The 27,765-nt window shown below is 38.0% G+C and overlaps 1 protein-coding gene across 2 annotated transcripts in view; it reads right to left on the bottom strand.

Moving 5' to 3' along the window:
- Positions 1 to 275: 275 nt before the first annotated feature.
- lrp5 (low density lipoprotein receptor-related protein 5) overlaps positions 276 to 27,765 on the bottom strand; it is a 61,893-nt gene continuing 34,403 nt past the window's right edge. Inside the window, exons 9-24 of one of the 2 annotated variants that reach the window (XM_082159501.1) lie at positions 20,488 to 20,704; positions 18,366 to 18,655; positions 16,282 to 16,508; positions 14,648 to 14,832; positions 14,219 to 14,542; positions 13,056 to 13,279; positions 12,202 to 12,404; positions 9,626 to 9,816; positions 7,981 to 8,190; positions 5,841 to 5,966; positions 5,482 to 5,718; positions 4,660 to 4,770; positions 4,312 to 4,545; positions 4,066 to 4,208; positions 3,788 to 3,885; positions 276 to 2,511 (exon numbers count right to left, since the gene is read on the bottom strand). In XM_082159501.1, coding sequence (XP_082015627.1) covers positions 2,250 to 2,511; positions 3,788 to 3,885; positions 4,066 to 4,208; positions 4,312 to 4,545; positions 4,660 to 4,770; positions 5,482 to 5,718; positions 5,841 to 5,966; positions 7,981 to 8,190; positions 9,626 to 9,816; positions 12,202 to 12,404; positions 13,056 to 13,279; positions 14,219 to 14,542; positions 14,648 to 14,832; positions 16,282 to 16,508; positions 18,366 to 18,655; positions 20,488 to 20,704 — 3,282 coding nt within the window. In that variant the 3' untranslated portion in view covers positions 276 to 2,249. The remainder of the gene's footprint in view (positions 2,512 to 3,787; positions 3,886 to 4,065; positions 4,209 to 4,311; positions 4,546 to 4,659; positions 4,771 to 5,481; positions 5,719 to 5,840; positions 5,967 to 7,980; positions 8,191 to 9,625; positions 9,817 to 12,201; positions 12,405 to 13,055; positions 13,280 to 14,218; positions 14,543 to 14,647; positions 14,833 to 16,281; positions 16,509 to 18,365; positions 18,656 to 20,487; positions 20,705 to 27,765) is intronic. The other variant, XM_082159502.1, reaches the window with a different exon arrangement.

Here is a 27,765-nt window from a genome sequence, read left to right as displayed (position 1 = left end):
TACACTGCAAAATGTTATATGATCAATAAGGTATGACAACATATGTTGTTACACTGCTTGCTCATCAAAATAAGTTAAGCAATCTTTTTAAACTTTTTTTATGTTATACAAGATTCAACTAATAAAAATAAAAAAAGTCAGTTTAAGTTAAAATGACTCAAACATCCAAGTTGATTGTACTTAATTTAAGGCAGCAACTTTTTTTTTTTTTTTTTACAGCTTATGAGACATAATACTGCATTAACAATCACCATGTTAAAGAAGACAATATTGCATTTCTTAAAATAGAACCTTTATTATATATAAAAATGCTTTTGATACAAAAATTGTCACAAGTGTGCATTATATGAGGCATTTTTGTACACAAAACAAAGACATTGGTGGTGCACCGATGAGCAAAAAGCTCTTCGAGAGTGGATGGTACGATCTAGACAGATTCAGTCAAAGCGCTGACCTGCCAAAGTGGTATAAAAATCCTAATAATCTCCATTCAGTCACATTCACAATGAATAGTGTTAACTTGAGGGCAATTTAATGAGATCCATAACTCTGGAAAATAATTTGCATCACCTGTTAAACTGGTCTTTGCTGAGTTTTCTAGATTGACTATTTCCTTTCATCTAATATTTGCCTTAAAAGACATTGCTATAGGCCTATGTCTTTTTGTATGGCTATCTGTAAAAGCAACTAATGTAATCAGTCTGTGAAACTCATAATCTTGTAGTTTTTTCTAGATCTAGAATTCTAGTTATGCACATGTCATTTCATGTAAGTGCTCAATTTGGCAAAGAGAAAAAAGTACATTTTAAACACACATACATGGCATTTCAATGTGTGCTACAAGACGTTTTAACCTAAAAAACATTATCTCCATCGAATTAGCATTATAAAGAGGGAAATACAGTTTGATTCAACTTTACCATAAATCGGAAAATTGCATGTCATGAATTAAAAAAAAGCAGTTTGTTACCATAATATTACAGTAAAATTAACCACATATCCTTGTTCAAATCATAGCTTAGTTTTACTGTTGTATTATTATTACTATAATTATTATTTTTTAGTTTTTTACTAAACACCTACAATGAGTTCAGTCCATGAGATCTGATAAATCCATGTAGCTCACTACAAAGCAGGTGACTTTGCGCTTCTTTAAAGGAATAGTTCACTAAAACATGAACATTTTGTCATCATTTACTCACACTCATGCTGTCCCAAACCCTTACGACTTTCCTTCTTTTGTAGAAAACAAAATGAGATATTTATCAGAATGTCCAAGCTGCTCTTTTTCATATAATGAAAGTGAATGGTGACCACTGCTGCCAAAAAAAATAGTTAATAATTACTTAAATTTCACAAAGCTATCGTTTGGTATGATGCTTTTACGGTACTTCTTGGTCCCCATCCACTTTCATTATGGAAAAGAGCAGCTTGGACATTCTGCTAAACATCGTCTTTAATGTTTCACGGGGGGAAATATGTCACACAGGTTTGGAATGACAAGATTTTTAGTTGAACTATCCCTTTAAGACAAGACTTTTAAACAAGACTCCTTCAAAGCAAAGGCATTTCACATGTATGTTTTTCTATAAGAGATTAATAACAATTTTACAATGGTCTATGGTCAGTTCTCATTATATAAACAAAACATTTTAGCTGGCTTGTTTTCATTTGTCATTATTTACAGTAAAAGATTTATGTACAATAGCAGCAAACACACTTTTGGTAAACAGGACAAACCAAACATATGCTTGGAATAGTATCATATTCACATAGAACATAATCAAAACAACACCTCATTGCCATTACGAAAAACATTAATTATTTACTTAATTACACATATGTACAACTCCTCTGCAGCGGATGATTTTGGTGTTATATCGACGATTTGGTTCGCAATTAAATTTCTTTATAATTGGTATTATGAAAAAAAAGATGGTTAAATCATAACCATCCTGAAACAGTGACACGGTTGCATTTCAGTTCATATTCTTACATATTGAAGATCTTGTAGTGAATGGGGGGTGGGGGGATAAAAACAATGTCATAATATAATTAACTCGTGCAAGCCTCGTCCTGTCACGACCGCTGTTCACGTAACTCTGGGTGAAAATATCCGGAAAACGTTTCCTGTTCCTCCCAAAAAGCTGAAATGTTTCTTGAACAAAGCGTGTGGAAAATTAAATAAAATCTTTGTTTCTTCTTTAACTATTTAAAACTATGTACAGAGCGTGGCGGTTTGCCGGGTGTCATGAGGAGTCTGTGCAGGGCGAGGGGGGCGGGGGGCACAGGTGGAAGTAGCTGCGTTCGGTGGAGGGCGAGGGAGGGCAGCTCTCCTCCGCTGACATGTACTGGCTGCGGGGCGTGGGGGGCGGGGGGTAGGGGTCAGAGTCTGAATTGAGGTCCATGTAGTACTTATTGCTTTTCCAGCGGCTGGTGGTGTAGTCACTGTCACACACGTCTGTGCTGCAGGGGGTGGTGGGGGGCGCGACCCCTCGCATCAAATATGGCCTGTCAAGGGGAAAGATTCACAGATCAGTCACTGGAGGAGACGTTTGAGTTATGTGTCCATCAGCAGAGTCATCTATTCAGCCATCCTTTTATCTATCTATCTATCTATCTATCTATCTATCTAATAATTATGTCTGTCTATTTATCTAATAATTGTCTGTCTGTCTGTCTATCTATCCACATATCTACTCATCCATCCACTCATCTAATCATCCATGTACTCATCTACTCATCTCATCCATCCATCCATCCATCCATATATCTACTCATCCATCCACTCATCTATCCATCCATCCACTCATCTATCCATCCATCTACACATCTAATCAGCCATCCACTCATCCCATCCATCCACTCACTCACTCATCCATCCATCCACTCACTCACTCACTCACTCATCCATCCATCCATCCATCCACTCACTCACTCATCCATCCATCCATCCATCCACTCACTCACTCATCCATCCATCCATCCACTCACTCACTCACTCATCCATCCACTCACTCACTCATCCATCCATCCATCCACTCACTCATCCATCCATCCACTCACTCATCCATCCATCCACTCACTCATCCATCCATCCACTCACTCATCCATCCATCCACTCACTCATCCATCCATCCACTCACTCATCCATCCATCCACTCACTCATCCATCCATCCACTCACTCATCCATCCATCCACTCACTCATCCATCCATCCACTCACTCATCCATCCATCCATCCACTCATCCATCCATCCACTCACTCATCCATCCATCCACTCACTCATCCATCCATCCACTCACTCATCCATCCATCCACTCACTCATCCATCCATCCACTCACTCATCCATCCATCCACTCACTCATCCATCCATCCACTCACTCATCCATCCATCCACTCACTCATCCATCCATCCACTCACTCATCCATCCATCCATCCACTCACTCATCCATCCATCCATCCACTCACTCATCCATCCATCCATCCACTCACTCATCCATCCACTCACTCATCCATCCACTCACTCATCCATCCACTCACTCATCCATCCACTCACTCATCCATCCACTCACTCATCCATCCACTCACTCATCCATCCACTCACTCATCCATCCACTCACTCACTCATCCATCCACTCACTCACTCATCCATCCACTCACTCATCCATCCACTCACTCATCCATCCACTCACTCATCCATCCACTCACTCATCCATCCACTCACTCATCCATCCACTCACTCATCCATCCATCCATCCAGGATCTCTGTACTAAATCCCACCTGTAAGACCTGGTTGTGGAAGGGCTGTTGGACGAATAGAAGACTTCTGCGTTGTAAAGTGAGCGATCTGTTGCTGGTGATGGAGGAGGGTTGAGCATCTACACAGATCAGAAAAGAAAAGAAAAATCAATTTTCTGGCATTAACAACAATAAACCAGACAATATAAAATATATGAATGAGCATTTCATTTAAAATACATTTTTTTTTCCTAGATAGAATTAAATAAATAAACACTGGTCCTTTCTTATAAACAATAAACTGATGAATATTACAGTACCTGCGGATAGAAAGCTCCTTTTGTGCTGGAAGAGCTACTGGATGAAGCTCCTGTCACATGGTTTCTGTCGTAGAGAGGCGCCCCACTGCTGCTGCTGCCCATGAGACTCACTGAGCTCATCATGGACTTCCCACAGGAAATACCTGTGCCACAGCGAGACAGACTCGTCACCCACAAGACTCATCACAGGCAGAGAAACCATTCACCTTAAGAGACCGCAGAAGCTATCAAACAGTAGACCTTTACCTGTAAAAGTACCGTGCTGTGAATTTGTGGGTGCGATGAAGTTGAGGGGCACGTGAGGGGTCCCGCTGATGTACTCGTGGGGGAAGCCTCCGTTGGGGCCCTTGTAATGGCGACACACAACTCTCTGACACACAAAACACATGCCTCCCATCACAAAGACAGAGAGGATGATGCCGATGACGGGGCCGATGGTGCTGGTGTGACGCGGGAGGTCGTTGGGGGGCGGAGGGAAATCTGCGAATAAGCCAAACGGATGTTTTCGTCTTGCAGGAATCGTTTCAATCACCAAGTTATGCATGCATGGTCAAACACCATATGTTTTTTTTTGGTATGATATGGTCAACGTACCACAGAAAAGCTCATCAGATTTGTCTGTGCAGTCTGCGAAGGAGTCACACTGCTGTTTCTTCAGGATACACTGGTTGTTGCCACAACGGAACTGATTAGGCATACAAATGGCTGATGGGGGAAAAAAGGGAGAGGACAGATCAGAGACTGACAATTAAAACAGCTTCAGTGTATAAATAAAAAAACAGAGGCAGCATAAATGTATGAATGGAACAAATCAGTGTTTCCTATAGGAATTTGCAACAAAAGTCAAACTCTTTCTTTGACTATACATTGTCATATGAACAAGACAGTTATTTTTTTTTTTTTTACACTATCCCCGGTTTCACAGACAAGGCTTAAGCCTAGTTCCAGACCAGAATGCATGTTTGAGCTGTTTCAACTGAAAGCAACTTGCAGCGACATACCTTAAAATATGTCAGTGCCATTGTTTTGTCTCAAGATGCATAATGTTTTTCTAAGGCACATTTATAAAAGCTACTTAAATGTCCTAATTGAACAAAGGCCTAATCCTGGCTTAATCTGTGAAACCAGGCCTATAACGTTTTTTTCAACCCAAAATCGAGTTGGACATTAAAAAAATTCTGTTAATTAAATGACTCAAGTGAATCATTTGAGCCTCTCCAGTGATGATTCAGTGATTTGTTTTGACTGGTGAGTTGTTTCAGAATAACTGTAATGATTCACACAGCAAACTATTTATTTATATGACCTGATTTAATTTGAAAGTAATTCAAAAGGCAAGTTAAATTGTATTTGCACATCCCTTTGTAAAGGAGAGCTGCTTGTCTTGCTCTTTTGCTGCGGAAAAGTTGAACGTACTTTCGCAATCCAGTTCATCAGAGCCGTCTGCGCAGTCTGGCTCTCCGTTGCAGCGCAGCTGAGAGTCCACGCACTGGCCTTTGTCGCACTGGAACTGGAGTTCGGAGCAGATGGGGCAGTTCATCTCGTCGCTGTGGTCTGCGCACTCGGCGATGCCGTCGCAGCGCCACGCCATGGGGATGCAGTCGATCTCACCAGTAGCACAGGTGAACTGCTCGCTAGAGCACGTGGGAGGCTCTGATGGAGGTTGTGAGTAAAAATGCAATTAGCGCAGATACATAAAAACGATTTGTGCATTTTTGGTTTCATGCCACAGATATATGTGTGTGTGTATATGTATATATATATATAAAATGTACCTCCACAGCTGAGTAGATTTTGAAGCAGCACCAGGTGCATGGGACAAGAGCAGCGTGGTGTCCCGTCGCCCTTAGCGATGCAGATGTGGGAGCAGCCTCCGTTATCACGGGAACAAGGGTGGGATGCTGTTAAGGAGATTAAAGGACAAATTATACTCTTTAATAATAGGAACTCTGAAGTCATGTGGACATTAACCCTCTGGGGACCAAAAACGCGCCCACGCGTTTTGCTCGTTTTTTTTTTTAGCAATGAAAAATAAACACAAAATGCTCTGTTAATTTTGATCTTTCATTTTCGTGTAATACATCAATCGATCCTGTTCAGTTTCTATTTTTTTTCTGTATACTCACAATACAAATAAAGTGTTTTGCTTTTTGACAAATAAAGAAAAACTAACATGATGCTATTTCTGCCTTCTCTCTGTCAGTAAACTCCCATTTGAAACGCGTTCGAAAATTATCTATAACTCCGCGAAAATTCAGTCAAACAGGCAAACAGACCCACGGGCATAAAGCTTGAGATCGCAGCTTTTAAATGAAGTAATTTATATAAAAAACAAATATTATCAGCTTCTGTAATCTGTATAAAAAGAGAGCGACTCCAGTCGAGCTCATTAGGAGCCATTCAAAAGTAATGTGACCACTCCCCGGAGAGCGCGTGCTATTCAAACGCAAATTCTGAGAACCATTTCAGTCTGTGAAACGCCCCCACATCAGCTGTAAACAAAGAGGCATAATATAGCCTACCTTATGGAGAAAATTTTCCGTGCTGATATGAGGAGCAGATCCCGCTGAGGAGTGAGGTAGGCTAAGTTATCCTTTCTCAAGTGTTAATGTGGAATAACGTTATGGAATAACGTTGTAGGCTTATGTAAACAAAAAGATGAATCGCGTTTCTATAATATGAATCGCGCGTCTATTTGTAAAGAGTGTTTAGCCTAAATATGAATCGCGCGTCTGTGTGTGAAAGAATAAACTGCTTTTACAGTTACAGTTACTGCGTTACAGTCAGGCGAAGTATGAAAGACAACATTTTGTTGACTAGATTTGGGTACAGTTTTTACTGTAGAATATACTGTCACATCAAATAAGCTTTTCTGAATATATATAAAATACTATTTTGTCAAAAATAAAGTCATAGACTAAGATGTTCCAATGTTGGCTATATTCAAACTAATGAATACATATGATAAAATGTAGGCCTATAATCTTTTTTTTTTTTTTTTTTACAAAGAAAGAGTACTTTTTTGCAGAAATATTGCTGAAATTGTAATTATTGTTGTAATTGTAACCTTTTTAATAAAATAGCAAAACATATTTACAAGATAGATGTAAGCAAAATCTTAAATGGTCAATATAAGTCTTCTTCAAAATATATATTTTGTCTTTGCATTGTGGCTCAGTCAGTGTCACACCTGAATGAATGGCTAATTATGCAGAGTCATTATGCAGAGTGGGTGGGACTAAGGTGTAAACTACTCCTCCCCCTCGCATATTGGCTTTCCAAGCAAAACCTGTTTTACACCATTTAAATCAATGTATTTTTTTTTGTGAACGATAAAGCAAGACTATTTTCACATAATTTTGAAGCTAGAACTGAAAGGGACAACATCCATTAGTCAAAAGTCTTGTGGGCACATATTTTGTATGAGTTTTGTGGTCTTATTTCAGCAACTTTCATTTTTATTTTTTTAAATAACCACGCATAAACATTATTCTCTTAAAAATACAAACATCTACATACATGTTGCTCGCATATTATGGTAGGCCTGTTTGTGCTATATAGAGTGAATTTACACCTTTGCCATTAACATGTTTATAAATAACTGAAAAAAGCACAAATGTCAGAGCATGTCAGAACATCTCAAGGGCCCCAAAAACAGCTTGGTCCCCAGAGGGTTAACTACATAATTATAATGATTTTTGAAATGCAGGTTAAAACAATTACTTACACACACAAGTGTTTTGCTGGCATATGTGCATATATATACATATATATGATATGATAAAGTATGATGAATACTTTAATATTAATACAGCATTCTTAAATAATTCATATTTTAATGATCTAAATATTAAATTAATATATTAATACACATATACATATATATATATATATATATAGAAACTGTGAATTTACCAAACTCCTCTGGTTCCATGTACTCCACCGCATGGATGCTGGTCAGGTACTGGAGTCGCCCCTGAATGCGGGTCCTCTTCTCTCCGGTCAGCTTGTCCACGCGCTCGATCATCTGCTGCTGTTTGTCGATCCAGTACAGGTGATCGCCCAGCACTGTCAGACCGACAGGCTGAAGGATGTTGGAGTCCTGAAGAACGATCCGATTGGCCCCTGGAAAGCAAACAAAGAGATCCGCAGAGTCATAATTCAGGTTTTTCCCTGTGTCGCGCTATAAATCATATCTTTTCAGCCTTCGTGTTGGTCATTTGGCTGCAGAGGGATTCTGTTGCGCAAGGAGATTAGCCGTGGCTTAAGGTGTGATCATCTGTCTCATGCTAACATCAAACATCAGGGCTCAGCATCTGGAGAGACTTTGCTTACTGGCAGCTCATTGGAAATAAGTAAGAGAAATCAGACAAGTCAGTGATTTTCGGTGACGAACGCACTTAAATAACCTCAGAAGAATGAACTATGTTACAGTCCATCAAATTCTTTATTAGAGTTTTGTCAATGTATAGACCATGTTTAGACAACACAGACTATACTGTTTTGATTAGTTTAGACTAGGTGGTATTGAACATATACAGCGTAAATCTAGATTGAACCTGGCCTGTGCTCTCTGTCTGTATTTGTTTGGTTTCCATAGCTGTCATTTGACATGTTTAGAGGATCAAATCTGATTGGAGAGGTCAGAAACTTGTCCTTATTTCACATGGTGTTCCAGAATACTTCAGAACTGATCGCAATCAATTTGCCCGCGGGCATTGCAATAAAAGAAAGGAAACAAAAACATTCTGAGCCTGAGATTCAGTGACATGGTTACGTAGTGAGGGAAAAGACATACTTTTTCTGGCAACGCTCTGACATAAAAATAAATGACTAACATCGAGTTGTATGGGAACATTTCGTTTTTCAAGTCTTAAATCATGACATTTGGTACAATATTACAACCACGACAATGTTTGTTTTTTATAATTGTACAAAACTCAACTTTCACTCAAATGCTGATAATCAGGCACAATAAAGTGTTCATTTTGTATTATTATCTATACATTTTTATATATTTTGAATTGGCTTTTATTTTATTTTTTATATCCATGTTTATTTTTTCCCTTTTTTATTATTCTAAAATATTTAGCCATTTATATATTAGCTATATTTAGTTAAGTTTTAGTTTAATTAAATTTAAGTACTTAACCTTAAACCTTTTTTTATGTGATTTGATTTCAGCTTTATTTTAATATTTTAATAGTTCTAGTTTTAGTTACCAATAACAACACTGATTGTTACAACAGTTTATTGGCTGATTTTAGTGATTTTTTTATATTTATTGTACTGGCTGATATTAGACATTTACAGTAATTAGCTTATAAAAAAAAAATTCTGATAAAATAGTGTAGATATTTTAATATTGGATAATTATTTAATACAACATAAAATAATTAATGGCTTATCACTATTGGCCAGATTTGTTATATCAGTGCTTCCCTACTTACATTATATAAAAATTAATATAACTGTAAAAAAAAAAAAAATTATATATATAGTTTTTTTGTTTTATATTATAATTGTATTAGATAACTGTTCAAAATATAATCGTATTTACCAGACAGATCACTGCTCTCAATTCGTTTCAGGTCTGCATCCACCCAGAACAGCTTGCCCAGCTTGTTGTCCAAAGCCAGAGCCACGGGGCGGATCAAACCTGTCGTGAACAGGGATTCACGCTCAGTCCCATCCAAAGACGCACCTTCGATTTTAGCCGAACGATCCTGGACAGTAGTGAAATACATGTAGCTGTGGGAAAAAAAAAGGTTTGGAAGTTACATACCATTTTCCAAATAAAGAAAATGTAGTAAAGGCAAAGTGATTTTAATTGGATTCTATAAACAACATCTTTCAACATGTTTCAACATCTAATAAAAGTGTTTGTAGTAATTTATGTTATTGGATTGAATAACCAACATACGATCTGTAGGCTTGGATAAATGCTCATTTGTTGAACAGAAAGAACAACTTTGATAGGGCCATGTTGTTTTGACTGGGTGGGAGAATTGTATATCTTCACACTTCACAAAAGCCCTTTAGCCCTAATGTTATGTCTAGACGAGTTTGTGATAACTCTCAAAGGTGCGTTTGCTCCTTTGTTTTCAGTTGCTGTCTGAGAAACACAATTTGCATCTGTTAGCAATTTGGGTTCGGCTTAAAAAAAAACCTGAACAGCAATATCGATATCGACGCCAATTCAGTGTCTGAGTGTCATTACAAATGAGAAAATAGCACAGCTTAAAAAAAAACGTTACTTCTGGGAAAAGTTTGGGGGCGATATACATTTTATTTGATACATTTCCAATGCTAAGAAGGGGACAGAAGAAATGAATAAACCCCAACATTGGTTTGGCTGATGGATCTGAAGATGCCTTCTCTGAGTCAGAGCACTATGGAGTATACTGCACTCACTAAACATCTGCCAAAGCCTGACTTCAGTGTGGGGAATGTAGCATATCACATATTACATTTCCCACCTGCATGTTAAACAAAACCTTATGCTAACATCTTTGAAGATGTTTTGATCCTGAACGATCTGAAAAACTAGGTAAAACAATGCTTCATTAATTTTACGACATTTTGAGTCGTCATCGGATCTGGTTTTGACAGCATTTTGGATCCAGATCCACCGATTAACATTTCTTTAATCTGTGCTTTTAACACCAAGTTGATTATCAATTATATAAAACACAAAACAAACCATAAAAGGCCAGTATTAGCATTAGCTGAAATAAAAATATAAATTAGATTAAAAACTTGTTTTAATTATATATTATTTAACTATATATTAACTTAAATTTAATTATATATTAAAACAAAAATGTTACTTTTTTATACTGAAATAAGTTGAAGTACTAAAATAACTAGTGCTGGGCAAAGATTAATCGCATCCAAAATAAAAGTTTGTGTTTGCATAATATATGTGTGTGTACTGTGTATAATTATTTTGTATATATAAATACACACATATGCATGTATTTATTTAAGAAATATTTGCATGTATATACTGTATATGTATTTATACATAATTTATATTATATATAAATATAAATAATTTATATATAAATAAATAAAAATCTTAAATATATACATGCATATGTGTGTGTTTACATATACAAAATAATTATACACCGTACACACACATATATTATGCAAACACAAATAATTTTATTTTGGATGCGATTAATCTTTTGCACAGCACTAAAAAAAACTAAATCTTTACACGACACCGAACAAAACTGCGTTTTGGCTGTTCGTTTACATGACAACTGCATTTTAGGGGCCAGAAAACGGGTTTCAAAGTGCAAGTTTTTAAAACCATATCATTTTTGTCTCCTTGTAAACTAAAAAAAAGGATTTGTGAAAACGGTGACGTCATGCGTATGCATATTACGTGTTCAGTCTATAGTGTTCCTTTACAAAGTGACATCGCCAACTACTGGCCTGGCAGCAGAATACAGCTCTCGCGGATCCGTGTGAGCGGGGTTTGTCTGTACGCGAAAAACGCTAAGTATATCGTTGTCATGTAAACGTACGCTTAAAAATAAATGAAAACTAAATAGAAGTATATTTTTAAAAAAGGGGAAAAAAAGACAAAAGCACATCAAATTACTAAAACGTGAACTAAAATTAAAACACTAACAGGCATGACAAAACTCTCTATGGGAGAAGTCCCCTACACCCCACCAAGATGAGGTTGAGACATAAATAGAAAACCCACTGATGACGGTCACACTAACAATGGGACACACACAATTACAGTGCATGCAGCCAACGCCTGTGCTTGGTCGAGCCGCTAGCGAACGCCGCAGCACGAGGACCACAGAGGGCCATCTGTTCCACATATTTGGCTATTGGAGAGGCCTGGATGGAATCAAGAGTTTTCCGACAATACGAAAGCAATGGCAAAGTGCGCCGTCATTAGGGTATCCAGTTCTATGCTGTAATTTCAAGTCCGCCGGCCATATATCAATAAACAATTGATAAGGTGTTGTTATGTTTATGAAAAGGAGCCAAACCAAAGCTGAAAAACAAAATCTGGCCCTGAGGTTTTGGACTGGATGAGCAATTAAATTGAATGCAGGTTGTAATAATCATGCCCTATACTTTTATTCTGCTAATTAATAATCGCACCCTTTCTCAGCGTTCACCACAATAGCACGTGGCTTGTCCACATCATCCTTCAGGACCTCTCCGATAACGTCGCCGTCCATGCGATGGATGTTGATGGTGTTGGTGCTCTCGCAGGTCCAGTAGACGGTGCGACTGTAGGAGTCCAGACTCAGGTCATGAGGCTGCTTCGGGTGAAGATTGGTTGGGGTCATCACCGTGGACGTCTGATAAATCAGATGACATCTTTTTAAATTAGGACCGTCAACATATGGTGTGCCGATTAATTTAATTGATCACAAATAATTGCCTATCAGTATGGTAAAACAGAGTCGCAAAATGAAGATAATACAAAAGTGGATCAGATATTAAGAAATGGTTTTAAATTATAATAATAATAATGAATATATTATAAATAATTTTTTTAATCATTTTTATATTAAGAACAACAACATTTATTATCAGCATAATAATAATGAAAATATTTATCATTAAAAACTGATCCAAAAAGTGGATGAACGGTTTTAAATAGTAAATATTATTATCATCTATCACATAATAAGAATAGTTAATATATTTATATTATTAATAATATTTACATGATTAATAATAACATTTGTTATCATCAACAATTTTTTTAAAACTAATTTAATTAATTAATTAATTAATTCGATTTAAAAATGATACATTTTTGTATTATCTTCATTTTGGGACAGTGATGATAATGATGATGAAGATGATAATAATAATAATAAAAAAATTCTATAATAATTGTTTTAACTAAATGTTTTAATGTAAAAAAATATGTAAATAACATATTAAATAATAAATATTTGTTGCAATCAGAGCAGTTCAGGTGAGTATTATAATCAAGTTACATCAATGTTCTTTGATTGAACTGTCACCTGAGTGCCATCATCCCTGGCCCTGCGGATGTTTTGTCGGCCATCCACCCAGTAGACCAGGCGTTCCAAAGGGTCAAAGCTGATGGCTCGCAAATTCTTCATAACGTGGATTGGTAGAATCATGTCTGGACTCTGTTCTCCCAGTACCATTCGACTGATGGAGCTCTTCTGGCTGAAGAGCAGGAAGCTAGAGGGCGCTGGTGAGCAAAACAACAGGGAGGCGAGAATAAGGAATGAAACCTAAGTTTTAAGAGCACAGGTCAACAATGGACAATTCAAAGCCAGCTTCATTCCTCTGATCAGAAGGTCAGCTAAACGCAATCATACTAACTAAACGCAATCAGCCTTTCCCTCCAGGCAATGAAAGAATGAAGAAACAAGAGGGACTAAAAAAGTAGAAACACACTAGCATTGCCAAGACCTCTGCACTCTTGGCCAAATGCTCTCACCGGGCTCCCTGGCGTGCTTGTTTAATCCAAGTTCAGTCATTTTTAAGCTTATAAGGAATTAAATGCATATGACTGAGTTTTGCATGGCTGGGAGCCATTGTTTTCTAATGCCATTTCAATCTGCCAACTGCATCTTAAAACCCATGACTCACTTTAATGTCAAGTAAAACCTTGTGAACTTTATGGCTGAAAGACCATAGATTACTTAAGCCCTGATGGCTGCTAAAATATAAAACATATAAAAACAGTGCATTTTAATCAGGGTTCAATAATAAGGACAATATTATTAAATAATAATCAGTAGTACTAGTAGTATACATAAATATTTGATGAATAACAATGATATACAAATAATAACAATGTATACATAAAAACATTGTATAAATAAGAATAATCAATTATTATTATTTAATTATTTATTTAATAACATTTTCCTTATTGTTGAACCCTGATGAAAATGCATTGATTGGATTTTATGCAATAATATTTATATTAATTATAAAATATTGAATAATAAATAATTATTACTATTAATAATAATACATTTAGCAAAAAAATTGGCAAGGCAAAAAAAATCTTAATTACCTGCCCAAATTGTTGCAAAAATAATTAGAAGCCAAATTATTGATACAATGATACAAATCTAGCAACACTGAACACTTGATATGTCTCGTTTAAAAAACTCACAGCTGCAGTTGCGTCCGTTTGCCTCCAGGGTGTAGTGGGAAGCGCAGCGGCACTGGGCTCCAGAGGGGGATGCTAGGCAGAGGTGGGCGCACTGGCCGTTGTTCTGCGAGCACTCGTTGGCACCATCTTGTCTAGAGGAGTGGAAAACCAGAATGTCCATGACATACTCCAGGTGCCCCTGCACCACGGTTCGGTTCAAGCCACTGCGCTTGTCAGCCCGCTCAATACTGCGCAGGTTCCAGTCGGTCCAGTAGATGTAGTCGCGATACTGGGTCAAGCCAAAAGGATGAGGAAGATCGTCGGCCACTATCTCCCTCTGCAAACCTGAGGAGGACAATGCTTTAATAGTTTAATAAAGGAGGTAGGATGGTGTAATACGGTCTATGATTCAAGAGGCATTTATGGTTTTCAAAAGCTATGATTTGTCACCTTTCATGTTTGTAGACTCAATCATGCAGGTGTCCAGGTCTGTCCAGTAGAGACGCTGGTCGATGTAGTCAATCGTAAGCCCGTTGGCTCGGCCCACTTTGTCTACTAAAGTCACGATGTTACTACCGTCCATGTGAGCGCGGGCTATCCTGGGTCGACCTCCCCATTCAGTCCAGTACATGTACCTGCAAACCCAAATCATTTACTTGACTGCGTATCTGACAAAACTAGAATAAACTTCATCAGCCATCACACTGACAAATTTGATTTATTCTGATCAGCTGTCCCTGGGCAGGTTGATATTAACAAGAACATTACACATTATACACATTCTATAAATCATAAATATTACATATACTAAATATTACATATTACTAAATATAAAATAATAAATATATAAATAATGTTATTAATTTATTAGTCATAAATATAATTATAAATATATAAACAATATAAATAATATTATTTATTTATTTAAATTAAAAACACTTAACAAATCATTTTATTTAGCAAATAAAATTAAATATAAAATACAAAAATATGAGCACTATTAATTTATTAGTAATTTTTATTTGCTAAATAATAGTTAAATATATATATATTTAACATTTAAACATTAATAAAAATGATTAAATATTAATTAATTTTATTAAATATCATTATTAGATAATGAAGTTATTAATGTTTATTTATACATATTTAAAAATATTACTTATTTAATATAGAAATGTTTAATCTAGCTACAGATACAAATCAAATATAACATTAAAAAATATATAATAATAAAAAATAAATAAATAATATATACTATTAATTTGTTAGTCATTTTATTAGCTATATAATTATGAACTATATTTATTAACCATACCTTAATTAATAAACATTAACTTATTTATTAATTTAATAATTTATTTAAAAACTATAAATTAATAAACAATAAAATGAATAATATTGATCAAACAACTAAATAGATAAATATTGAATCTAACAAAAGCAAAGAAACGGAAAAGGAATAGCAGGGCTAATCTGCCTGCGTCAAACAACACAAATGTTACTTTCCCCTCAAAGGGTAAGTAAGCAGTGAAATGCACACGAGACCAATCCCTCAACCCACTCATTACACCACTGGGCTAAGAGTCAACTGAGTCAACACCTCTCAGTGTTAAGGTAAGAAGAGACAATGCTGAAGAATGTGTCGGCTAATAGAGGCAGTCGTGCCTCAGAAGCCACAGGAATGCCTGCTGGGCACTGGAAGACATGACTTCATTCCTCTGAGCCACACGCAGGGGCTGCGGCATGTTGGCACTTGTCTTCTGCCACACATACAACTTGATGCCCTGAGGAAGCACTGTAATACCAATAAGCGTGTCTGTGTTTGAGTATGAGAGTTAAATCAGATATTTAAGTAGTGGTAATTATCGATTAGCATACTTCCAGAGGGCAAAAAAAAATGTAGGAAGCCTATGGTTAACCATCACAGACGGATGGGTGAACACTGTGTATGCAGTGCAGTGAATGTGCAGGATGGCAGACACTAGGTTGAAAGAAGTACTAGGCAATGAATTTAAAGGGCACAATTGTAGCCACAAGAGTCCGAGTCAGAGCAGGACAGACTTTAAAGTCAGCGATCTTACCCATTGGCAGGGTCCAGAGCAAGAGAACGAGGGTTATCCAGGTCTTTGCAGACCAGCACTTGTCGGTACTGGCCGTCCAGACGGGCCACTTCAATTCGGTTGGTGCCGGTATCCGCCCAGTAGAGGTTTCGACCCATCCAGTCCACAGCCATTCCCTCAGGATAGTCCAGGCCAAACTCAATGACTGGTTCAACCAAACTGCCATTCATGAAGGCTCTGCTGATAGTCTGAAGAAGAAAAGTGACTAAAAGTGACTAAATGCTAAAGCTAAAAGCATTAATAACAGCCAATTCCTTATAAAACACGATGTTTTCAATTTCCACTCTATTGATTAGTGAGGTTTATGCTAGATTAGATGCATCTTCTATCAACAACCATATTCTATCATAAACATTCTTATGGTTTTTTTGTTACACAAGGCAAGTTTCTTAAATACATTTAAGAAAAAAATATTTGTTTAGTTAAAAATTAACTAAAAATCACAACAATATTCAAATAGAAACGACCAAAATAAAAAAACATATACATATATAAATAGGGGCTTTTGCACTGGAGGAACCTTTTCATAGTTCCTAGAACTATTGGCAGAAGTACCTAGCCTAGAAATCTAGACGCACCCTAGCGGTAGCACATTTTATTTTGCAGCCAGTGTCGTCTAGCAACTCTCCGTTGGCTTGCAAGCTGGAAAAAACAAACTCTAGTCAGGCCAATCACATCATGCATAACGACGCCAGAGTTGTGACGGTTCCGGGTGAATTCACGGCTACTTGAAAAAGAAGATGGCTGCTGCAGCTGGCGAACAGCGGTCTTTCGAATCGGCTTTGGCCGGGACTCTGGAAGACTTGGAGTTAAGCTTTTCTTTGAGAAAAGAACAAAGAACGGCACTGAAGTCTTTCTTAAAAAAGGAAGATGTGTTCGGAGTTTTGCCGACCGGATACGGCAAAAGTTTAATCTATCAACTAGCTCCGCTGGTGGGAAAACGCTCTGGTTGGTTGTAGCGCTATCCTATTGCGTGCAGAGGGAATTTGAAAGACAACCGTTTATCCCCCCCCTCGGATTGAGCCCTGCCTATGGTGTGTTCCCAGACCCAACACCTTGATGTGGGTCTGGCTTGTCAGGCTAAGAAGAACCCACTTTTAGGTGTGTGTGTTCACACCACAGGAACTGGGAAGGATTTTAGTTCTCGGAAATCCTTTTCAGGGGAACTAAATCAGCTCCTACTTCAGAGTAGAGTCTAACCCAGCACGATAGGAACTATCAGTGACGTAAGTGTATGCTGATGGGCTGAACTGAACGAAGACGAATAAATTAAAGGAGAATGTGAGCGCTGTGGGCTCTGGCATTCTCAGCACCGTCAAAACAAAAGTGAATCCAGAGTCACTTCAGAGTTCATACTGGCGGTGCGAATGCAACCAGGAAAAAGGCCCTAGGGGAACATTTAGTTATTGGGGAAGCACCCTGGTGGCTAATTCCTAGAAAAACCCGGTGCGAAAGCTCCTTATAACACAAGTGTAACATTCGAAAAACATTTAGTCCAACAGGCTGTAGTGCGGTTAGCTGCTAATGCTTTAATGCTGCATTATAAAAGACACTTTAAAACATTTTAAAAGGTTTTCTTGTCTCAACAGCCTAAAAATCCAGCTATAGAATTTCTATGCTGGTCCAACATTGTTTTTGTTTTCACCAGCACAACAATGTTTCTGAATATTTTCTTATATTCATTCTTATACAAGGATAGACAACAGCCTTTCTGAAAAACCGCAAAACAAATATAATATTCACAAAATTCAAAAAGACCGGCTTCTTAAGATCTTTTGAGGTGAAACACCTTGGACGTCTTTCCCTCTGACGCTTTATATCTGAGCTCAACAGCTGCTTTGGGTTAGAAGCTGATGAAATCGTTTTATCATCCTCCACTGATACAGAGAACTTTGTATAATCCTGGGTTTTAAAATGACTTTGATTTTAATGTACAATCACACGCTCAAAATGTCAGAATCACTCACTGCCACAACGTTCTGTTTTAAAACGAGATGAGGCACACTGAATTACCAAGTTAAAATCATGATGAAAGTAGTCCATACCTTGGTGCTGACATCAGTCCAGTAGATCCTATTTTCTAAAACATCAAAGTCCAGTGCGGAGGCCTCCTTGACCCCGGTGAGCGGGATGGGCACGTCATTGCTGTTGGTGCCCAGAGAGATGCTGCGTATGTCAGCGCGGTTGGTGAAGAGCAAGAAAGCTTCTGGAACCACACAAGTCCGCAGGTCACTCAGCAACTCCAAGCCCATGGGGCAGGCGCAGGTCAGACCCTGAGGCCGATGGAAGCACAGGTGACTGCAGCCGCCGTTGTTTTCCGCACAGCCGTTAGTGCCTGAACACACACAAATGGAGATCTACGCATCAGCTTGATGGACATGCATTGATCTCATAGTGATATACTGAAGCTGTTTGAAGCACTTCTGTTAGCTGAGGCAGGAAGTCTTTCTTTTTTAAATAGATTATATATAAATTAAATAAATATTACACAATATTGCCTTCAATATCAAATAATAAACAATTATATTTATTAAAATTAGTATTTATTAATGTTAGTATCATTTATATTTTAGTATTTATATTTTAGTATTATTCTGCAAAAAATTATACAAATTTTATTCATAAGTTTAAATTAAACAAATATTTTTATTGTTAATTATTTGAAAGTTTCTATATATATTAGGGATGGGAATTCGATAAAATTTTCTTAGTCGATCGTTGGGAGAATTAACGATCGACTATCGATTATTCATTAATATTTTTATATTGAAATTCATTATTTCTTTAACTTTTTATAAATTAAAAATGCAATGAAAATACAAAAATACAGTTTGTTTGTCCTCGATGAGATCTTTATTACAAGAAGATCAACTTGTGGCAGTGAAACTGGACGTTCGGTAGACTTGAAGATTCCTGCGGTGCTCTAAACCAGCGGAACCTGCAGCTGCGAGCCGGCGTTCTTAAACAGAGACCCATGGCCACTTCATCCGTTTTCTGTGATCGGATAGCTATCCGGTCGTGAAAAGACCAAATCTAAATGCCCTCCGAAACGCATTCGAGACGGATTTAAATCCGATCGCTCAAACCACTTTATACTTTATATCTGAGACGCATTCCAGACGAAACTGGACAAGAGTAAATGCATCTGGTTGTTGAAACCACATATGTAAATTTGACTTATCCCAAAAATGATAAGAAATAAACGTGTGAGAGCGTGTTATAGGCTATATGTCATGTTATATCCAGATATGACGACGCTACTTCAACACGCATCACCACAGATGAGCATCTATTCATCAAGCCAACGTGCAAACTATCGCAAATCAAAGTCAAACTCATTCATCAACACACAATCATCTTCATTAAAAGTAAAGAACCGAAATGATCTTACCAGGGCTGTTGCCGCAATATCTTGTTGCGGTCTTTGATTTAGAGATTTTCGCTGATGATCAATAAAATGCAGCTCATATCAGTTGCTTTCGATGACGTGCAACAATTTAAATATGCATATAGCGCGGGAATTCAAGATCGGATTTATATCCGTTTTGCAAAAACATATTTATGTGACCAGGTGTAAATGGAATTGTTTTGATAAATCAGATAGCTATCCGATCTGAGAAAACGCATGAAGTTCCCATAGAACTTCTGCACCAGTCTACTGATTTCTGTTGAGAAAGATAAGCATGTTGACATGATCTGGGATCAGACGCGACCGCAACCTGATGACAGCCAGTCCAGCCGCCGAAAACACCCGCTCTGAGGGGACTGACGTTGCCGGGATGCGCAGGTACCTCCGCGCTAAAATTAATTCCATTGCTTCAAGACTCACACTACGCAACCCAACCTGCATTAGTTTAATCGATAACAAATAAACGTGATCTACGAAATTCTTAACGATCAATTATCGATCGTCGATTAATCATGCCCATCCCTAATATATATATATATATATATATATATATTATATACACACACGCGCATACAAAATACTGAAATATAAACATTCAAATAATAAACAAAAATATTATTATATATATTTTTTTTTTTTTTACTTTATTATATAAAGAATATTATTAATATAATCACTGTCCTGAATTTCCATGTACCTTTCAGGAAGACCATTAAACCATTTCAAGTCAGCATATTTTTAAAAGCGAGAGATCTTACCAGAGGTCTCTGAGACTTTTGTGGCTTTGAGACCCATGAGGTCAGGAAGTTGCTCGACGATGACCTCACGGGTGGAGTTGGCAATGTGAACTCTTTCGATGCTCCTCCGCTGCCAGTCAGTCCAGTAGATATACTCTCCCAGCAGCGTAAAACCAAAGATATGAGGTAGTTTGTCCTCTAGAATGGTCATCCTATTAGTGCCATCTACATTTATGACCTGTGAATAAAAAAAAAAGAATACATTTGGTTTCGTCACCTGTCACCATTCACTTTCACTGTACTATCCCTTTAAAAACATTGACAGTTGTATGTGTGGTCAGATCAAACGATTTCAATTAACAGCACAAAACAGGAAACAAACTAACAAATCAGCCTGAATCTGTTTACGCTCGCCAAACAGCTGTACACCACATGCAGCATTGGACAGATCTCCAAATACTCAGATATTTGAACTGCCATAATTGCAGTATCCTAATCCAAACCAGCTAGGATTTCCCAATTGTGGAAAAAAAAAAATCCCCAACCAAATATGTAACTGCCAAAAGAGTAGCTATTTTAAGTCATTACAGAGTACGCAAGCTTGAGCATGACTCTTTGAATCTCTACATTTAGTGCGTGTTTTTTTTTTCACTAAAGAAAGGCTACACAATCATTCCTATTCCAGTGAATGTGACAAAATAAGATTCTAGTCACAAGGGTTGCATTACAGCGAGGAAAATAACGCAAACTGATATAGGGAGTGGAGCCAGGACATGCCTGAATCTTTAAAAAAAAAAAAAAAAAAAAAAGAGAGAGAGAGAGAAAGCAAGAGAAAGTGACAGATGGGAGGTTGAAACCAAGTGGGTTGCTGGGAATTGGGTTTGTTTCTGAAAAGGTTGCAATTACTGTTTCTGGAAACAGTCCTGACATTACTACTTCTCAAAATAGACGGCTTTCCATTTTTCACATTTAGCAAACGGGTGTCAGTTGCAGTAAATGCTACCCACCTAATCAAATGCATTCTGGAAAAAACTGTCGAAAACTGAAACGAGAAAAACCTCGAAAGCTACCGACTTTCTCCAGGCTTATTACGAAGGATCTGAGTTCAAACACTTGCAATGTCTTTTTCCAATAACCGAAACCACCATTTCACCACTTCACTGAACTAATATTATGAGTTGATAAAAGCGTTCATTTTTGATAATACATATAATGCACTCAATATGAAGTCATTACTGGAAAGCATCCATGCTTTTTATGTTGCAAAAGTTGTTGGGAGTTTTTGACATCCTATACCTGTGCAATCAGACACTAAGAAATGCTAAGTTTTTTTTGTTTTTTTTTACTATTTTAAAACCGCCTGCAGCCAGATGTCTTTGTTTGCAGAATGAAACCCATGACAGTTTACTCTATCATGTCTTCTCCCTGAATGATGAATGAGATTATAAACGCTCAAACGAGCAGGTCAAGATTGAGTGACGGGCGTATTAATGCAGCATATTGTTCCTGGGTAAAGTAGCTCTTCGAACAAAGACTTCCTGTGCGCTGTCTTTCCCAACCCAGAGTTCTTCCTGTGAGGACCGGTGGAGGGGGTTTTGGGATTGGGGCGGTTGCCAGCGGCTGCCAGGGAGGGGTGTCCACCTGATTTATTTCTGTAATGCAGGCCTGCGGAGTGGCTGCCTTTCCTCCGTGAAGAAAGTAAGAAGAGAGATGGAAAAGAAATAAGTGCACATTATTTTAAATTAGCACCTTCCTTTCTTAGTAATTTTGGCAATATGGTGGAATCTCGTGGGGGTTGGAAGGGAAGCTAGTACATTTGCCACCCCCGAGAAGGCAAATACCATGTTGGAAGTAGCATAAGAACTCAGTACAAGTATTATTTTAGCAGAAGGAAGTATGTATTCTCAGGGCTTGACAGTGCAAGAGTTTCACTCACTTGTGAAACTTCATGTAAAATGCATTTACCTTAAAAAGTTTATGAAATTTTAATTTATATAAATATAAACTTAAATATCTTAAATGGTATAACAAGCATCTTAATGAACACATTGTAGATTGCAGCCGGAGAAAGTAAAGCATAGACATACCAAAATAAGAGCCTCTTTGGGCTTGTTTATAATTAATAGTCCTGCATTATTAATAAAGTTTGTTTGTTTGTTATATTCCCTAAAATTGTTAACTTGGGAGAACGTGCTACTTGGAAAAAAAGCAAGCATGAAGCTCTGATATTGTGCAAAATCCAGATAACCTATTACATTTACAAATTTTTTAATTTAGAGCAGAGCGAACTACATTAAGTACTGTGTAACCCAGAGAGGCGCTACAACTGTATCCCATGATGCAACACACTTCCATTTCGAGAGTGACAAATGCACGGAAAATAAAATTCTCTCTCTTTACTTAAAGGGTGAGTTCACCCAAAAATTCAAATGATCTCAAAATGTACTCACCCTCAAGCCATGCTAGGTATATAGGACTTTCTTCTTTCAGCCAAACACAATCAGAGTTATATGGCTCTTCCAAGCTTTATAATGGGAGTGGATAGTAACTGAGATTTTGAAGCCCAAAAAAACACATCCATCCATCATAAAAGTAATCCATACATCATAAAAGTAATCCATACAGCTCCAGGGGATTAATAAAGGCCTTCTGAAGCAAAGCGATGTGTTTTTGTAAGAAAAATATCCATATTTATAACTTTAAAAACTATAAATCACTGGCTTCCGGTAACAGCCGTACGCGAGTCTAGTTCCGGCAGAAGAGTGACCTATGACCCGACGCATGACGTATTGACGAACACGGAAGTGCAGAGGATAGGATGGCTTGAGGGTGAGTAAATTCTGCGATAATTTTCTTGTTTGGGTGAATTAACCCTTTAAACATTCTTAAAACATTTTTAAACAATACCAGATTTGAAATGTAAAATAGTCATATTTATTTCTGAGATATGTAATGAGGTCAAGCAGAATCAAAAGAAAAAACATGAAACGTAAAATTGTTATGTGAAACATTTGTTCCACAATGAATACTACTTTTTAAATAAAAAGTAATGGTAGACAGTCTATTCTGAACAGTATGCAGCATGCACTATGAACACTCTGTCTCGGTCAGAGAAGGTGGTCTTGTGGATGGATTGAGGTGTTTTAATACTTGGAAAAGTCAAACTTATTGTGAAAACCTCCTCTTTCCTCACAGTTTGAGACAGCGGAGGCACTGACACTCTGGAGGAATGCTAACAGACACAGACAGTGGGCTGAAACCACAATGGTGCATTTTTCTTACACTCCTCCTAACACATAGACGTCTCGAGGGTTTAAACCGGGCGCCTTCCTGCGGGATGCAGACTTTTCTCAACCCTGGAGAAAGGTTAAAGGCCTACAGCAGTTCATGAAGGAGAGAAGCACGAGGTGATGGGCCAGGCGCGGGACTTTTGACGCATCTTAAGAGTTGCATCTGATACTAGAACTATAACACAGTACCACCACAATACTTTTTTTTCCCAAAGGAGGTGATATGAACATGCATTTCAAGCTGCCTCCTGTCTTCTGAAAAGGCCACGACAGGGTTTTCAACGGAGGAGGGGCCCCAGACTACAAAAGTGTTTGGTTTTTCCCACCTCCTTCACAAAGCCGTCGACACATGACGTGACAAAATGGTGTTTCTATGGCACCAATGCAGAGCGGAGACACAAAACACACCCATGGACCTTCATGGAGGCCCATCAGGCATCTTGTGTGGTTCACTAAATTACTGTTTTTACTGTATTTTAGATCAAATAAATGCAGCCTTGGTGAGACTTCTTTCAAAAAGAAATTGTAACAAATCGAAATGGATACACAATCTTATTCAGTTTATATGGTCTTAAACACGTAACATATTCGTTTCTTAAGCTTGAGAACAAAAAAAAAAAAAGAGGCTTGGTCCAGTTTTCCCATGGCTGCCTTAGAGTGAGGTAGGAATTCTTTCCACTTGTGTAATCAGGAGTTTTATTGGATGGCATACCTTGCCGACATCTGTTTCCCCTTTGCTGCGCGGCATTGGACATTGTTCCTCTTGCACTGACCCCTCCTGTCCAGTCCACCACTGCATCCCAGCAGCATTCCTCAAATCCCGTTCTATGAAATCAAACTTGCTCACTTGTTTCAGCGGGAGTTGAGTGAAAGGGAAAGGGTGGAGTGCTACAAAACTAATTCGCTGATCTCTGGCAAAACCATATATGTTCGCTCAAGAGATCAAGTTTGCAGCTGATCGATCTGGAACCCCAGAAAAGTTCCTGGAGTATTTAAAGGGGGATGGTAGAGTGAAATGAGGGGAAACCGTCGGGGGGAAGGTGAGGCCTATAGAAACGCATGGCTGCCAGTGCACACAGAGGCTGTGTGTGTTTAAGGAGCGGCCAGCTGCCGAACCCCCTTTAGACCCCAGCAAACCCAGGAAGGTCTCTGAGGTCACACAAACACACAAAAGCAAATGCTGAGGGGACTGAAGGCTTTAGATACAATGAAAACTAGTAGTACACAGAACACTTACAGAGAAGCTAAATGTGCTTGTGGTGTAGGATATAAACTAAAGCAAAAATAATGAACATATTGGCAATAATACTGTTTTTACTGTATTTTTGATAAAATAAATGCAGCACTGGTGAGCATGAGACTTCTTTCAAAACATAAAAATAAAATCCCCCCCAAAATGACAATTTTTTTTACTTTTGAACGGTAGTGTATACATATATGCTCAAATTAATTCTATTATAATAAAATTAAACAAAAATAAATGTGGTAGTTAAAAAATATTCCGTTTTTCACATTACTAATTTCATGGCCTGGCTAATAAATTGTACCACAAAAACTTGCACTTTGATGGTCCTCCCATCAGCGGGAGTCTTTCTTTTTGCTTACAAAAATGCTATTCAATTTTCAGAGACAATTAGACATGGCCATCAAAACTGAAAGAAGGGTGTGTCTTTTTTTTTTCTTTGACGGCCTTTTTTCCACTTCACTGAGAATTATGCACCAAGGATAGAGAGTGCGAACCCTAATTTTGATGAAGGAAAACAAAGCGTACACAACAAAGCCCCCCAAAAATCTCATCAATAACGACAAAAAGTCAAGATGCTGGGGTTTGTTTCTTCAAAGCCAGATTGTAAAAAGTGTCCTGGCACCAGGGTGCCAAGCAAATTCAATATGAAGGCGAGTGAGGTGACAGCATGGCCTCCGAAAACACAGAGCTATTGAAAGAGAGAGAGAGAGAGAGAGAGAGAGAGAGAGAGAGAGAGAGAGAGAGAGAGAGAGAGAGAGAGAGAGAGAGAGAGAGAGAGAGAGAGAGAGAGAGAGAGAGAGAGAGAGAGAGAGAGACGAGAGAGAGAGAGGGAGAGAGAGAGAGAGAGAGAGAGAGAGAGAGAGGGGAGAGAGAGAGAGAGAGAGAGAGAGAGAGAAACACAGATAGACAGACAGATATAGAGAAACAGACAGTAAGAGACAGGCCTCCAAAAACACAGAGCTATTGAGAGAGAGAGAGAGAGAGAGAGAGAGAGAGAGAGGCAGAGAGAGAGAGAGAGAGAGAGAGAGAGAGAGAGAGAGAGAGAGAGAGAGAGAGAGAGAGAGAGAGAAACACAGATAGACAGACAGATATAGAGAAACAGACAGTAAGATAGACAGATAGATAGATAGATAGATAGATACACAGACAGACAGACAGATAGATAAATAGACAGATAGATAGAAATAGAGAGACAGACACAGACAGACAGACAGACAGATATAGAGAAACACGGACAGACAGACAGATAGAGAGAGAAACAGACAGTAAGATAGACAGATAGATAGATAGATAGATACACAGACAGACAGACAGATAGATAAATAGACAGATAGATAGAAATAGAGAGACAGACACAGACAGACAGACAGACAGATAGATATAGAGAAACAGACAGACAGATATAGAGAAACACGGACAGACAGACAGATAGAGAGAGAAACAGACAGACAGATAGACAGATAGATAGATAGATAGATAGATAGATAGATAGATAGAAATAGAGAAACAGACAGATAGACAGACAGACAGGATAGATAGAGAAACACGGACGGACAGACAGACATACAGACAGAAAGAAATAGAGAAATAGAGAGACAGACACAGACAGACCGATAGATAAATAGACAGAGATAGAAATAGAGAGACAGACACAGACAGACAGACAGATAGATAGGTATAGAGAAACAGACAGACAGATAGACAGATATAGAGAAACACGGACAGACAGACAGACAGACAGATAGAGAGAAACGGACAGACAGACAGATAGATAGAAAGAAATAGAGAAATAGAGAGACAGACCGATAGATAAATAGACAGATAGATAGAAATAGAGAGACAAAAACTCGTATTCCAAAATATTCCATTGGAGGGGGAAAGAAAATGATGATTTCTTGATAAACTCAATTTTGACAAGAGAGAGACATCTGTTTTCTTTGTTGTGTAAAGGACTAAAGTGCGTGTTCATGCATCAAAACGATCGGACGCTGAATGTGAAACCTTGTAACAGAACATACACATCTGCACTTGGATGCCAAACCCTGAGGAGTCACCTGCCAGATTTTTTCAATTACCCAGTCAAGAATAAAATCCTGCAAAATAACCTCCCCTTTCTGCGTGAGCTTTGAAACATCATACGATTTCACCTGAGGTTTGGCGGCTCTTCTGACAGGCCGACTCAGCTGTGGATGATATTATCTTTTTATCTGTTGTTTGCTTGTCTGGGCCAAGGACAGCACTGCCTTAATTCAAACAGAATGATCGGCCACTCTGCTTCTCTCTCTTTTAAAAAAAAAAACAAACAAAAAAAGAGAAAAAAAGTCTCGCCATTCTGCTCGGCGCTGCGTCTGCACTTCCTCCGACTTTGAATGAGCTCGGGGAGACAAGCGCTGAGAAAGTTCCTGATGAGAAATGCTGGCGGATCAAAAAGTGAATGAAAGATGCGACTTGACGGTTATGAAATTGCAAAAATATTGACTCATGTTCCTGCAGGTCATCCGCTTACTGGCGACTCCCACGGGCTACTGGAGTCCTGAGAGGGACGTTATCATTCCCATGGCCTTAACTGACAGCATTCAACAGAAACCAGCATGTTAAACAGTTGGTCTCGGATATTTATTATAAGAGCCACATTTGAGACATCGTCTTGAGAGATAAAAGTGATATTAAAATGATATTCTAAATACTTTTTCTTGCCATATAAGATGTTCTAACAGTCTGGAGACAAAAACAAAAAGACAAATGTAAATAATAAATATATGC

The sequence above is a fragment of the Leuciscus leuciscus genome, assembly GCF_965113295.1.
Source record: "Leuciscus leuciscus genome assembly, chromosome: 25".
NCBI lineage: Eukaryota > Metazoa > Chordata > Actinopteri > Cypriniformes > Leuciscidae > Leuciscus > Leuciscus leuciscus.
The sequence above is the reverse complement of the archived record's forward strand: the minus strand, read 5'-3'. Positions and strand labels throughout refer to the sequence as shown.